This window comes from Solanum stenotomum, chromosome 5 (assembly GCF_019186545.1).
Source record: "Solanum stenotomum isolate F172 chromosome 5, ASM1918654v1, whole genome shotgun sequence".
Classification (NCBI taxonomy): Eukaryota; Viridiplantae; Streptophyta; class Magnoliopsida; order Solanales; family Solanaceae; genus Solanum; species Solanum stenotomum.
Window position 1 is genome coordinate 59,115,016 of NC_064286.1, and position 13,025 is coordinate 59,128,040.

Below are 13,025 nucleotides of genomic sequence, written 5' to 3' on the forward strand. Positions count from 1 at the left end.
TTCGTCTTAATGTTGTTAGCGATTCTGATTGGGCGAGATGTCCTGATACTCGTCGTTCAGTCTTTAGTTGGTGCATGTTTCTTGGAGATTCATTGATATCTTGGAAGAGTAAAAAGCAAGATGGTGTGTCAAAATCTTCAACAGAGGCTGAATATCGATCCATGTCTATTACTTGCTCCGAGGTTGTATGGCTTCGTGGATTACTTACTTAGATTGGATTTCCTCAATCTCATCCTACTCCTCTCCAGGCTGACAATACAAGTGCTATTCAGATTGCTACTAATCTAGTTTTTCATGAGAGGACCAAACACATCGAAGTGGATTGTCATTTTATCCGAGAAGCTGTAGATAAAGGAGTCATTACTCTTCCACATGTGTCTAGTGATCTTCAAATAGCTGATGCGTTTACAAAATTCATGGCCCGCAACGCCATCAATTTCTAGTAGGCAAACTGATGCTTCTTGATCCACCAGCATCAATTTGAGGGGGGATGTTAGCATGATGGAAAACTAAATGATCGTATATATTAATGTATTTATATAATGATATAAATTAGCATGATCATATACATTTGTTGTAGAATCAAAGGAATAAATATTGTGATAGAATAACTTATTTGGAGGGATAGCAAGGCAGATTTTGAGGGATTGAATAGCAGATTTGTAGAGATAGAATAGTTTATCTTTAGGGATAGAATGACGGATCTTTAGGGATGTGTAATCTTTATTTTCTCTATATAATGGAAAGACTCTCACTTTGAGAGGCATTCAACAGAAAATTGACACTAATACCTGTGTGATTGTTTCCCAGCTAGTTGGTCATTTTGTTAAAGTAAACTGCATAAATCCCACTTTTATTATCAACCATCCTGAGATCATGAGCCCACTGGCCAAATCACACAGATCAGAACCTGGTTTGACTGAGCGTTTCAACTTATTTGTTAACAGAAGAGAGGTAATATAATATTGTATTTTTCGACGTTGATCCTATAGTACTATTTCACCTTACCCTATAATCAGCTCATTCTTTTTCATTTTTCTCCAGCTATGTGATGCCTATACTGAACTAAATGATCCTGCAGCACAGAGAGAACGCTTCGCTAAACAATTAAAGGTATCTTTGATTCATTACCAATTTGGAGGACATGAAGTAGCACAACATATGAATGTAAGAGACTTATATGAGGTTCATTTTCCTCCTTAACTAACATTGTTGTTTCATTACATCAGGATCGACAATTAGGAGACGACGAGGCAATGGATTTGGATGAATACTTCGTTACTGCATTGGAGTATGGATTGCCCCCTACTGGTGGACTAGGCATGGGGATTGATAGACTTACAATGTTGCTTACAGATTCACAAAATGTCAAGGTTTAGTAAACTCTAATTCTTGAAGATTTTAGAATGTAAACAGATATCAATTCATACTCTACATTTTTTTCTCTATATATCTTATCAGGAAGTTATCCTCTTTCCAGCCATGAGATCACAATGAAAGAATATACCAAGTGGCGCAAGCAATCGCGTGTTCTCTCCTTCATGATCAAGTTTGATTGAGCAATTCTACATAAAACTTTCAAAATCAGTTCCCAGAATTTGTTTAGAATTTTCATTCACTAGTATCTCAATGTAAAAAATGAACACAACGTTATCATATTAAAGATATACTTTTTGTTTTTGAGAGCAAGTGCATTGTGGTGGACAAGTTAATCAGTGTCAATGTATCCATCTCTTGAAAATGTAGTTAAATATCAATAAAAGATATTCTTCCGTCCACTTTTACTTGATCACGTACTTTAAAAATATATTTTCACTTTTACTCGTTATTTTTTTTATATCAAGATAAAAAAAACATTATTTTTATATTTTCCTAACCTAGAGTATTCATCAATAAAAAAAAAATTATATGGTTTTCCTTAGAACCTTGATTTTGACTAGAGGTTGAATAATATTAAAATTCTTTAATGCTACATATTGTCAACAACACATATTTAGTATAAACCCACAAGTGAGATTTGAGAAGGGCAGAGTGTACGTACATCTTACCCCTATCTCGTAGAGATAGAAGAAATTCTTTAATGCTACATATTGTCAACAACACATATTCAGTATAAACCCACAAGTGAGATTTGAGAAGGGTAGAGTGTACATAGATCTTACCCCTATCTCGTAGAGATAGAAGAGTTATTTACGGTAGACCTTTAGCTTAAATAAAGTCGGTCAAACAGTTTGGAGAAGGGGATACAAGCATGTGAACAATAACAATAACAAATTAATGCGAAAGAGAGAGTGTTATGCAACAAACAAGAGAAAGAACAATAACAAAACGAGCTATTGTTATAATTAGAGCTCAAAAAACCATGTCAAACGAGATCGAAGAACAAGAAACTATATAAGAATAGTGCTAATACTACTTGTAAGAAGGAAGGCCCTAGTATGACCACCAAGCCTATCCAGCATGGAACGAGAGAACGCTTGACTACCAACTAACCTTCTACACCCTAATTTACGACTTCCAAACTCTCCTATCTAAGGTTATGTCCTTGGACCTTGGTAAGATCATGACATGTCATGTCCTGCCTAATCACTTTTTCCCAATACTTCTTTAGCCCTCCTTTACCACCTCTCTAGGACATCTACACTCCTATTCTTCACATGCCCAAACTACCACAGTCTCGTCCCAATCATCTTGTCCAATACAAAGGTCACTCCTATCGTTTCTCGAATATCTACTTTCTTAATCTAGTCTCTCCTAGTATGGTCATACATACACCACAACATTTTCATCTCCGTGATTTTCATCTTCTGAACTGAGAATTCATAACAGGTTAATACTCTGGTTTTTGTTCCATAAAAACAAATCGTTCTAACCACCCTCCTATAGAACTTATCTTTTATAATTTTTGGCGGTACCTTTCTTATCACACAAGACCCTGGAGGTGAGCCTCCATTTCGTTCATTCTACGCCACTACAATGTATGATATCATCGGCGTTCTCTTTGTTACCTTAAATTAAAGACCCCAAGTATTTAGTCTTGGTGCTCACCTGGACCCATTTAGTAGTTGAAGGGTGCCTGAATTTAGCAACAACAAATTAAAAAGTAAAAGAGCCTAGGTAGGGCCATTAATGGGTATTACTATATTAATATTGTGTTGGAAAAGTGGTATATCATGCTAAGAAAAATGGAAATTAATTTCTTGTCAACCAAGGAGAATGGATATGAGTAAATTTATTTGTGATGAAAAAGTATTACTATTAAACTATCAATATTATATAATAAGAAGAATGACAATGACATATTTCTTGTCCATCACTCCATTGTTTAGTAATCCTAAGTCATGCTAAACCTTATTTAATTGGCATAATTCTACTAAAAGATTATCAACTTGTTTAATCCTGGATTAAGTACTTACATAATCAACCCTCTACTAATTTCATCAAATTGCTAAGTCTAACTATAGTCACTAATGGATTCATCTGTTTCAACAGAGCCACTTAGCAAGAAGTATGGTGATTTAGCTTCTTCTTTTTTGTCTTTTACTTCAGTTTCCTTTTTGCAATTGTGAAAGTTAATCTATGTGCTCTGAATATGACAATACCTTTTGTATATATAGTTTACAATTTGTTAATTTTTTTGGACTTACATATTTTGAATGAAATGTTACCAAACAATAGATGTTGCTCTTATGTTTTGATTTCCTTTGGTGAAAAAGTGCTCTTAAGAGAGAAAAGAAGGCAAAGGAGAAGGAGCACCTTGAACAGGAAAAGAAGGTAAATCTTATGTTCTGTGTATTTTGTTTATGTTCTGTTATCAGTGATGCTTGACTATCTCTCAGGGATTTACCCCGTCTTTGCGTTGCAAGTGAAAGTGTACATTTTTATGTTTTCATGCTGATGAGTTTTGTCCCGATTGGATGTACAGGCAGCAGCAGTAGCTAAAAGGCAAATGGAGCAACACAATTTACCTGAGAATGATAATTTGGATCCTACTGTAAGTACTTCTACCATTTCGTTGAACTTCAGTTCGAACTTATCCCTCGATGAGCATGAGATTTCACGGTGTGATAAATGGTTAAAAATTGATTTCTTTGTGGCAGCAATACCTGGCGAACAGATTGAGGAACGTTGAGTCGTTGAGAGAATCTGGAATCAATCCATATCCACATAAGTTCTTCATCACAATGTCTATTCCTGAATTTATCAGCAGATATGCTCATCTAAATACTGGAGAATTTCCTGAAGACATTGATATCTCCTTAGCAGGTGCACAGGTTATGATTTCCGTTAAAAGTTTATTAGAGTTTGAAATTTCAATAGTTTTTATTCGTGTTCGTGTAGGGAGAGTGATAAGCAAGCGTGCATCATCGTCAAAACTCTATTTCTATGAAATGCTTGGTGGTGGGGTGAGAGTACAAGTACTGGCTAGTGCAAGGTATATTGAGTTGCTTGGGCTCAACGAGTGATGAGATGAAGACATTCTATAAAATACTTGCTATTTCTTCAATTTAAGTTGTGTTATCACTAACGAAAAATGGCGTAGGGAACACATTTGATCCAACTGCATCTCATTTATATATGTTGAGTAGGGATTCTGATGTGGATGCTGTTCAGTTTTCTAACTATCACTCTGGAGTGAAGCGAGGTGACATAATTGGTGTCCGCGGATATCCTGGTTAGTCCTTTAAAATCCAATTATAGAAAGAAAACTAAGATTTTTGAGGCACTAAAGTGTCATTCTGCTGCAGGAAAGAGTAAGAGAGGAGAGCTAAGTATCTTTGCAAAATCTTTTATAGTTCTTGCCCCTTGCCTACACATGTTACCGAGGCGGCTGACCTCCTCTGTCGTAGATGAAACTCAGACACAGGTGAAACACCCACAACTATAAGGAAACCTATCTTATGTCTGTCTAGAAACTTTACATCAATGATTCTTAATACATGACTCAAAGGAGTTGTTTGTTTACAGAGTTTCCAAGGAACAACAGCTAATGATACTTGGACTCCAGGAGATCCGAGAAACCCCGAGTCATATGTGTTAAGGGATCAGGTATGATCATATGAAGAATTTGGCTTTTCAAATGTTAAATGGAAGTCCCTTCGCCATCCCACTTACAGACCAAGAATGAATAAAAAAGAGTAGCCCGGTGCACAAAGCATCCCATGTTAGCACGGTCCAGGGAAGGGATGCATCCCAAGGACTGTGGTGTACACAACCTACCCTATCACAAGCATTAGTGCTTGCATCCACAGCTCGAGCCTGTGACCTATAGGTCACACGAAGACAAAGAAGGGATATAATTAGGAGTGGAAAAAAGGAGAATTTCTCAATTGTATTGGAGTATATACTAGGTTAATCTGGTGTCCAGCATCTAATTACAGTATTCTAATTGTGTTACATTGTGAATTTCAGGAAACTCGGTATCGTCAAAGGTACTTAGATCTAATGATGAATCCAGATATTCGAACTTTATTCAGGACTCGTGCCAGAATCATTTCTTACGTTAGGAATTTCCTCAATAGTCTTGAGTTTCTCGAGGTTTAATTCTATAAATAGCCCTTCCAATGCTGACTTATTCTTCTGATTAATGTGTTCTTTTCTCACTCAACTTTCTATTTGTTTTAGGTGGAGACTCCTTCTATGAATTTGACAGCTGGAGGAGCTGCAGCCAGACCATTTGTCACTCACCATAACGAGTTGGACACAAAACTATTCATGCGTGTTTCCCCCGAGCTTTATCTTAAGAAGTTGGTTGTTGGTGGATTTGATCGTGTTTATGAGATGGGGAAGCAATTCAGGAATGAAGGAATGGATTTAACTCACTCTCCTGAGTTCACAATGTGTGAACTTTATATGGCTTACGCTGATTACAATGACTTGATGGATTTGACAGAGCAGCTACTATCAGGTAAGCATCTCAAATAGTTATCTAGATTGCTTTTCGTCTTCAATCCGTTGATATAATGGATTTGATTTTTGCATATTGCTCTTAGGTATGGTGAAGGAGCTAACCGGAAGCTATAAAATAAGGTACCATGCTAATGGATTGGATAATGAACCGATAGAAATTGATTTCACTCCTCCATTCAGGTATATTGAATATGTGACTAATGGTGTAAAACTTCACCTTCCAGACTAGCATTTACTTAAATGTTTGGAGTTTCTCTTGTTTGTTAATTGCAGAAAGATTGATATGTTGTCGGAGTTGGAGAAAGTCGCTAACATCAGTATACCTAGTGATCTATCGAGTGAAACTGCTAATAAGTACTTGATAGATGTATGTGAAAAGTTTGATGTCAAATGCCCTCCACCTCATACCACAACACGATTACTCGATAAGGTCACTTCCTAGTTCCTACCTTGCCAAAGCATACTGTTGTCTTTACTAAATCTTGTTGATGTACTAATACCTGTGTGATTGTTTCCCAGCTAGTTGGTCATTTTATTGAAGTAAACTGCATAAATCCCACTTTTATTATCAACCATCCTGAGATCATGAGCCCACTGGCTAAATCACACAGATCAGAACCTGGTTTGACTGAGCGTTTCAACTTATTTGTTAACAGAAGAGAGGTAATATTGTATTTTTCGACGTTGATCCTATAGTACTATTTCACCTTACCCTATAATCAGCTCATTCTGTTTCATTTTTCTCCAGCTATGTGATGCCTATACTGAACTAAATGATCCTGCAGCACAGAGAGAACGTTTCGCTGAACAATTAAAGGTATATATCTTTGTTACATTACCAATTAAGAGACTCATATGAGGTTCATTTTCCTGCTTAACTAACATTGTTGTTTCATCATATCAGGACCGACAATTAGGAGACGACGAGGCAATGGATTTGGATGAATCCTTCATTACTGCATTGGAGTATGGATTGCCCCCTACTGGTGGACTAGGCATGGGGATTGATAGACTTACAATGTTGCTTACAGATTCACAAAATGTCAAGGTTTAGTAAACTCTAATTCTTGAAGATTTTAAAATGTAAACACATATCAATTCTTACTCTTCCCATTGTTCTCTTATCTTCTCAGGAAGTTATCCTCTTTCCAGCCATGAGATCACAATGAAAGAATTTTACCAAGTGGCGCGAGCAATCGCATGTTCTCTCATTCATGATCAAGTTTGATTGAGCAATTCCACATAAAACTTTCAAAATCAGTTCCCAGAATTTGTTTAGAATTTTCATTTACTAGTATCTCAATGTTATCATATTAAAGATTTACTTTTAGTTTCTGAGAGGAAGTGCATTGTGGTTGACAAGTTAATAAGTGTCAATGTATCCATCTCTTGAAAATGTAGTTAAATATCAATAAAAGATATTTTTCTCGTCCACTTTTACATGCACATACTTTAAAAATATATTTTCACTTTTACTCGTTATTTTGTATATCAAAAAAAAAAAAAAAAAACACTACTTTCATGTTTTACCGTCAATATTAATTACTTATTCCAAATCATTTCCAAACCTAGACTATTCATCAACAAATTTCCAGTACAGATAGCTTATTCTATTTTTTTTAGTCAAATCTATGAATTGATTGGCGGGAGTTTAATTTTTAACCAAATAAAGAAGATTCATTTTTAATACATATTTGACTCGAAAAGGAAAATTCACAAAATTTATGGACTTAGAAAGATAAAATAAATATTTTATTTTAAAATACCACGTGAATATTAGGAAATTAACCAGAATATCTACATTTTCAAAAAAATTGACCCAAAAAGATGATTCGCAATTAGTAAGGCAATTATAATATTAATAATGGTTATACTTTAAAAGATGTTCTATTTAGATCAATTATTTTTGCCTTGTTTAACTTTTTAGGTGTTTCTACATTGCAATATTATTTTCCATACAGGCTTCAACACACCAACTTAAAAAAAAAAAAACAGTCAACAATTCCTACTTAGCAATTATAATTTGTAATTATTTTAGATGATATATGTACTTCATCTATTTTAAAGTGTTTGATTCGTAAAATTTTGAGATTTGATTCAATTTTTTATGTGCTTAAATATTTTAAATTATTAGTTATCACAATTTATAATAGTGCTTTTTATATTATTTTTTCATATTATGATAGTGTGACGTGGATGATCAAATCAAATATCAATCGGGTACAAACCTTGATTTCCGTGCCAAATTTATATCCTTCATTTTTTTTTTCTTTCTTCATCTTCATCATTTTGAGAATCGTAACAGTTTCTTCTTCTTCTTCTCTCAGTTGAAGAGTCGACAGAATTCTTCCTTTTTTCATCCATGAAAGTTCCAGCAACTAAAATTCAAGGTCCCTTCTTTTTTCCTTTCATTTTTTTCAGAGAAAATTGATCGCTTCATTTTTTACGTTTTTATTTTTGATAATTGGGATTTGGTAATCGGAATTGTTTGATTATTTCTTTTTCAAAATTTGGTAAGGTTATATAACGGAGAAAAAAATGTGATTTTGGAAATGGGGTTTTTTCATATGTATAAGTTTTTGAATTGCAGAGCAAAGAGGTGCAATTTTCTTTAAAAAGATCGGTTACAGCTTAGATATCTGTAATAGTCAGTGTTCATTTCTTTGCTTTACACTTTAGAATATTTGGATGGTGGAAAAAGCTTAGATATTTGTAATTAGCTGTCAAATTTGAACCTAAATTAGTACTTGTGATGTTGATTAAGTAATTTTGTTTGTATTTTGCTATTTAATTTGAACATGTTTTAGTTACCTGCTGCTTTGGACTCTCTGTGTGATTCATTTGATCAAGGACTTGTTTTTTTAAACGTAATGCAGAGGAAATGTCTAAAGAGGCGAAAAGTTCCTATTTTGATCTACCAGCTTTGGATGTTTCTGTTGCATTTCCTCAAGCAACACCAGTGTCTGTCTTTCCTAAATGCAGTAAGATTGATTTTTACTCTACTTATTTGTGTATTTATACCGTTTGTTATTTGAAGAAAGAAGCTCAGTACTCTTTTGAATATTGTTAGATGAGACTTCTTTGTTGGATGAAAAATTTGTGTTGATCTCTTCCTTCAAGGACTGAGTTATCTTTGTTACGGGGTACTTTGATATTCGAGCTGATCAGCTCTTGATAACATTTGAAAAGATCGTTTTTGTGGTCACAATGCTAGGGGTTTCACTAACTGGGATGTAAACTTTACAGCTTCAGACTATTATCAGCTTGATGATCTCTTGACTTCTGAAGAGAAAGCCGTCAGACTGAAAGTGAGAGAGTGCATGGAAAAAGAAATTGCTCCTATAATGACAAAGGTATCCGTATTCCATAGTTCTCTGTATTTCCTATATGTGCTAAATATTTAGTTGCAATTATAGTTAATAAAAAACAAAGACATACTCATAATTCTCCCAATGAACTCGAATTTCCAAGTAAAAGGTTGAGCATTGGATACTTATCCCTTTCTTGATTTGATTGTGCAGTACTGGGAGAAAGCAGAGTTTCCGTTTGAAGTCATTCCGAAACTTGGTGCTTTGCACATATCTGGTGGCACTATAAAGGTGTTTTTATATAGCAGTAGGAATTGGCAGATTTACAGTTAATGAATCCTTCTCAATTTCTATAATGCGTGTATTTACTTTTTGGTTCAGGGGTATGGTTGTCCAGGTTTATCAGTAACTGGAAGTGCCATTGCCCTAGCAGAAATTGCCAGAGTTGATGCAAGCTGCTCTACATTCATTTTGGTGCATTCATCTTTGGCAATGCTCACTATTGGTAAATTAGTTTTATTATCCAAAGTTTCTGTCTGCACCATTTTTATTTATTTGGAGCTTTTGGAATTTCAGACATAATCGTCTTAAATAACGATAGACAACTTCTTATACATCGATTTTCTTTCAACAATAGGACTATTGGGATCAGAAATGCAAAGGGAAAAATACTTGCCATCTCTGGCTGATCTTAGCAGTATATCTTGTTGGGTAAGATGCTTGGTTAGTCGTTGATTTTGCATTAGCATCTGTTCTTCTATAGATAAGTAGTTATAATCTTAATCTTTTGGGAATTAGGGTCTAACTGAGCCAGACTATGGAAGCGATGCAAGTGCTTTGAGGACCACTGCCACAAAGGTCTAGAATCTAAAATTTAATCCTGGTTATTAATGTATATACCGTTCATCATTATTTTGTTCTTTTTAGGGTAAAAGGTTGCTTAATATGTGCCCCTTCCCTTTCTTTTGCAATCTCTAATGGTTAGGTTGAAGGAGGTTGGATCCTTGAAGGGCAAAAACGGTGGATAGGAAACAGCACTTTTGCGGATGTGTTGGTTATATTTGCTAGAAACACAGCCACAAACCAAATAAATGGGTAAGTAACAGTATGCTTTCTAGATAATCAAGTCCACCACATCTTTCACTTATTGCAAGCATGACTTGAAACCATTCTGAAAGTGTCTTGTGATATAAAATTCAGTGTTTACTAGCTTTCACCATCTTGAGACTTGGGTTTAGTTTAGGATAAATTCTGGGATTTATATTTCTTTTAACCTTGTAGAACAATATGGTTGTTACTTGTTCGTATACCCAGTATGGATTCTAGAAGTATAACTATAATACTGAGTGTTGTAGGAGGTCCCTTTGCTTGTACCCCCCTCTCACTGAAATATACATTCTGTATGTCCCTCTGCCCTGAACTTCTAATTTTTGTCTCAAAATTGGTTATTGTGTTTGTCTCAGTTTCATTGTACAGAAGGATGCTCCAGGCTTGCAATCCACTAAAATAGAAAACAAAATTGGGCTGCGGATGGTTCAAAATGGAGATATCCTCTTTAAGAAAGTGTTTGTTCCTGATGAGGATAGACTACCAGGTGTCAATTCTTTCAAGGATACAAGTAAGGTATGGCTGTGATGCTTAATTGAGGATGATGATGCAAAATGTGCACATATACTTGTTTACTAATAAAGCTTGAGCAGAAGTACCATCCTGAAGTTATTGTTAGTTTATATACTAAAAGGTTTCTCACTAATGGTTGGTCCGACAAGGGAACAAGAATCACATACTTACCTTTTGAATTTAGATCTTAAACCTTAAGAGAATGAATTAATGTGTACTTGCAGTGATGCTAATAAAGTTATTTATATTCTTGAAAATATACCCATCCTCCACCAAACGCACCAACCCCCTAAACAAGAAAAAAGAAGATTCATTTTGGAAAAATACATAGCTATCCACAAAAAAGGAGGAAAAATGGATTAATTTTTAAACTCCTCTGATCACTATCTTTAGTTTACTAATGCATTTTTTCTTGCAGTTCAATTGTCATACTAATTGATAAAGCCATTGTTCTCATTATAACAATTTCCTGTCTTTATTCCCAATAATCCAAGCATGCATCTTTACCATTCAACTTTCTTGAAGTTCTTTGATTTAAAATTCTGTCCTTTTTACGTTATTGTCAATATTTTGCTACGTCAATTACTGAAGTAGCCGAAATTGTCTTGACAGTCTATACTTTGTTCCTTGAATAGGTGCTTGCTGTATCACGTGTCATGGTTGCGTGGATGCCTATAGGCATTGCAATGGGTGTATATGATATGTGTCACAGGTAGTAGTTTAAATTAGATCACTTGTTTTATTTGGCCCCAACGATAGTTAATTATTATACTGCATGCACTTTGGTTTAAATGACTTCAAGTTAACTCCTGCTGGGTAAAATAGGGGAAGTTCATTTTTGAGATTGCTATTGTCTATGATGTCCTTTTGATAAGGATTTGAGGAAAAGAACTAGGTTACGAATTGAAGCATAGTTATTGCATCTTTCATGTCTCATCATTCAACATATAATCTGTCATGAAATTTATTTACTTCACAGAAATGCAGGGTAAGGCTGCATAAAATAGACCTTTGTGGTTGGCCCTTCTCCGGACCCCGTGCATAGCAGGAGCTTAGTGAACCAGGCTTCTCTTTTTTTGTATAATAGAACAGTCAATCTATAAGAGATTATAGTTCATTGATTCTCTCAAGAAATAAGTAATTGAATATAAAGTGGTCCTAGAAGTTAGTAGCTACTATTTAGAATATCTTTACCATGAAGCGGGTTAGAAGAACTTCCGTTAGCATTCTGTTTTACCCCTCAATCTTTCGTTCAATGCTTTTACATAGTGTTACCTAGTTCAACATTTCTATGGGCTAAATCATTTTCTAACTTCAAGGTATTTAAAAGAGAGGAAGCAATTCGGAGCTCCATTGGCTGCTTTCCAGCTAAATCAACAGAAGCTGGTTCAGATGTTGGGAAACATTCAGGCTATGCTTCTTGTTGGATGGCGCCTTTGCAAGTTGTATGAGAGTGGTAAAATGACTCCTGGTCAGGCTAGCTTGGGGAAGGTATAAGACCTTATTCTGCAGATTTTTAAAGTGGTTATGGATTGATCTTTTGCACTGATTAACAAATCGTTTGTTTCTAGTCATGGAATACCTTGAGGGCTAGAGAGACCGTTTCTCTTGGACGAGAACTACTTGGTGGTAATGGTATCTTGGCGGATTTCCTAGTTGCAAAGGTTTGTGGATGAAAACCACAGGATACTTTATTTTCATATTTCTTTTTTACTTGTATAGTTGTGTAGATCTCATTTCAGCAGCAGCTTACTTATTGTGGTCTCGTTTCTCCATATCTGTAGGCATTCTGTGACTTGGAGCCCATCTATACGTTCGAGGGTACCTATGATATCAACACCCTAGTAACAGGTAGAGAAATTACAGGTCTTCCTAGCTTTAAGCCAGCACCATTGAGGCCACAGAGTCGTCTGTAATGCTTCGACCATCTTCCTATTCTCTGGAAATTGTTCTGCTGAATTCAGTGCACATTAGAGTACTTGTGCTGAAAAAAGGGAACAAACTTGAGGATGTTTAATCTCTTTTAATTTCCAGGATCATTATCATAAATAAGTCTTAGAATTAAGTGAACATTGTTATATGTGAACTTGTTCATTATTACGTATCGATTTGGCTATGTAAGCCGCTATCTACAGTTATCTTTCTGATTTTATATGAATTTTCTTATTTGAGATTTTGAAAAACTCA

General features: G+C 35.1%; 2 protein-coding genes across 4 annotated transcripts in view; both read left to right on the forward strand.

Moving 5' to 3' along the window:
* The window catches only part of LOC125864743 (acyl-coenzyme A oxidase 4, peroxisomal-like), a 1,153,105-nt gene extending 1,140,096 nt beyond the window's left edge, over window positions 1-13,009 (forward strand). For 2 of the 3 annotated variants that reach the window (XM_049544810.1, XM_049544811.1), the window contains exons 2-13: window positions 8,785-8,891; window positions 9,157-9,263; window positions 9,432-9,509; window positions 9,600-9,723; window positions 9,856-9,929; window positions 10,017-10,076; window positions 10,204-10,313; window positions 10,682-10,841; window positions 11,474-11,550; window positions 12,158-12,329; window positions 12,410-12,502; window positions 12,623-13,009. In XM_049544810.1, coding sequence (XP_049400767.1) covers window positions 8,792-8,891; window positions 9,157-9,263; window positions 9,432-9,509; window positions 9,600-9,723; window positions 9,856-9,929; window positions 10,017-10,076; window positions 10,204-10,313; window positions 10,682-10,841; window positions 11,474-11,550; window positions 12,158-12,329; window positions 12,410-12,502; window positions 12,623-12,754 — 1,287 coding nt within the window. In that variant the 5' untranslated portion in view covers window positions 8,785-8,791 and the 3' untranslated portion in view covers window positions 12,755-13,009. Of the gene's footprint in view, window positions 1-8,144; window positions 8,301-8,784; window positions 8,892-9,156; window positions 9,264-9,431; window positions 9,510-9,599; window positions 9,724-9,855; window positions 9,930-10,016; window positions 10,077-10,203; window positions 10,314-10,681; window positions 10,842-11,473; window positions 11,551-12,157; window positions 12,330-12,409; window positions 12,503-12,622 lie in introns of those variants that run through there. The other variant, XM_049544809.1, reaches the window with a different exon arrangement.
* On the forward strand, window positions 3,329-7,248 carry LOC125864738 (lysine--tRNA ligase). Its single transcript, XM_049544799.1, has 16 exons — window positions 3,329-3,508; window positions 3,717-3,774; window positions 3,926-3,994; window positions 4,101-4,266; window positions 4,342-4,435; window positions 4,590-4,675; window positions 4,749-4,867; window positions 4,969-5,049; window positions 5,413-5,538; window positions 5,626-5,908; window positions 5,994-6,090; window positions 6,184-6,340; window positions 6,430-6,573; window positions 6,659-6,727; window positions 6,815-6,958; window positions 7,044-7,248. Exons 1-16 carry the CDS (start codon window positions 3,471-3,473, stop codon window positions 7,077-7,079), a joined length of 1,767 nt encoding a protein of 588 aa, XP_049400756.1. The 5' UTR covers window positions 3,329-3,470; the 3' UTR covers window positions 7,080-7,248.
* Window positions 13,010-13,025: the final 16 nt, after the last annotated feature.

What these genes read in the sequence shown, in the direction of transcription:
- LOC125864738 (XM_049544799.1), top strand. Translation starts at nt 3,471, where the DNA reads ATGGATTCATCTGTTTCAACAGAGCCACTTAGCAAGAA. An exon ending in TAGATGAAACTCAGACACAG is followed by an intron (nt 4,868 to 4,968) that starts GTGAAACACCCA and finishes GTTTGTTTACAG; the next exon opens with AGTTTCCAAGGAACAACAGC. An exon ending in TATTTGTTAACAGAAGAGAG is followed by an intron (nt 6,574 to 6,658) that starts GTAATATTGTAT and finishes ATTTTTCTCCAG; the next exon opens with CTATGTGATGCCTATACTGA.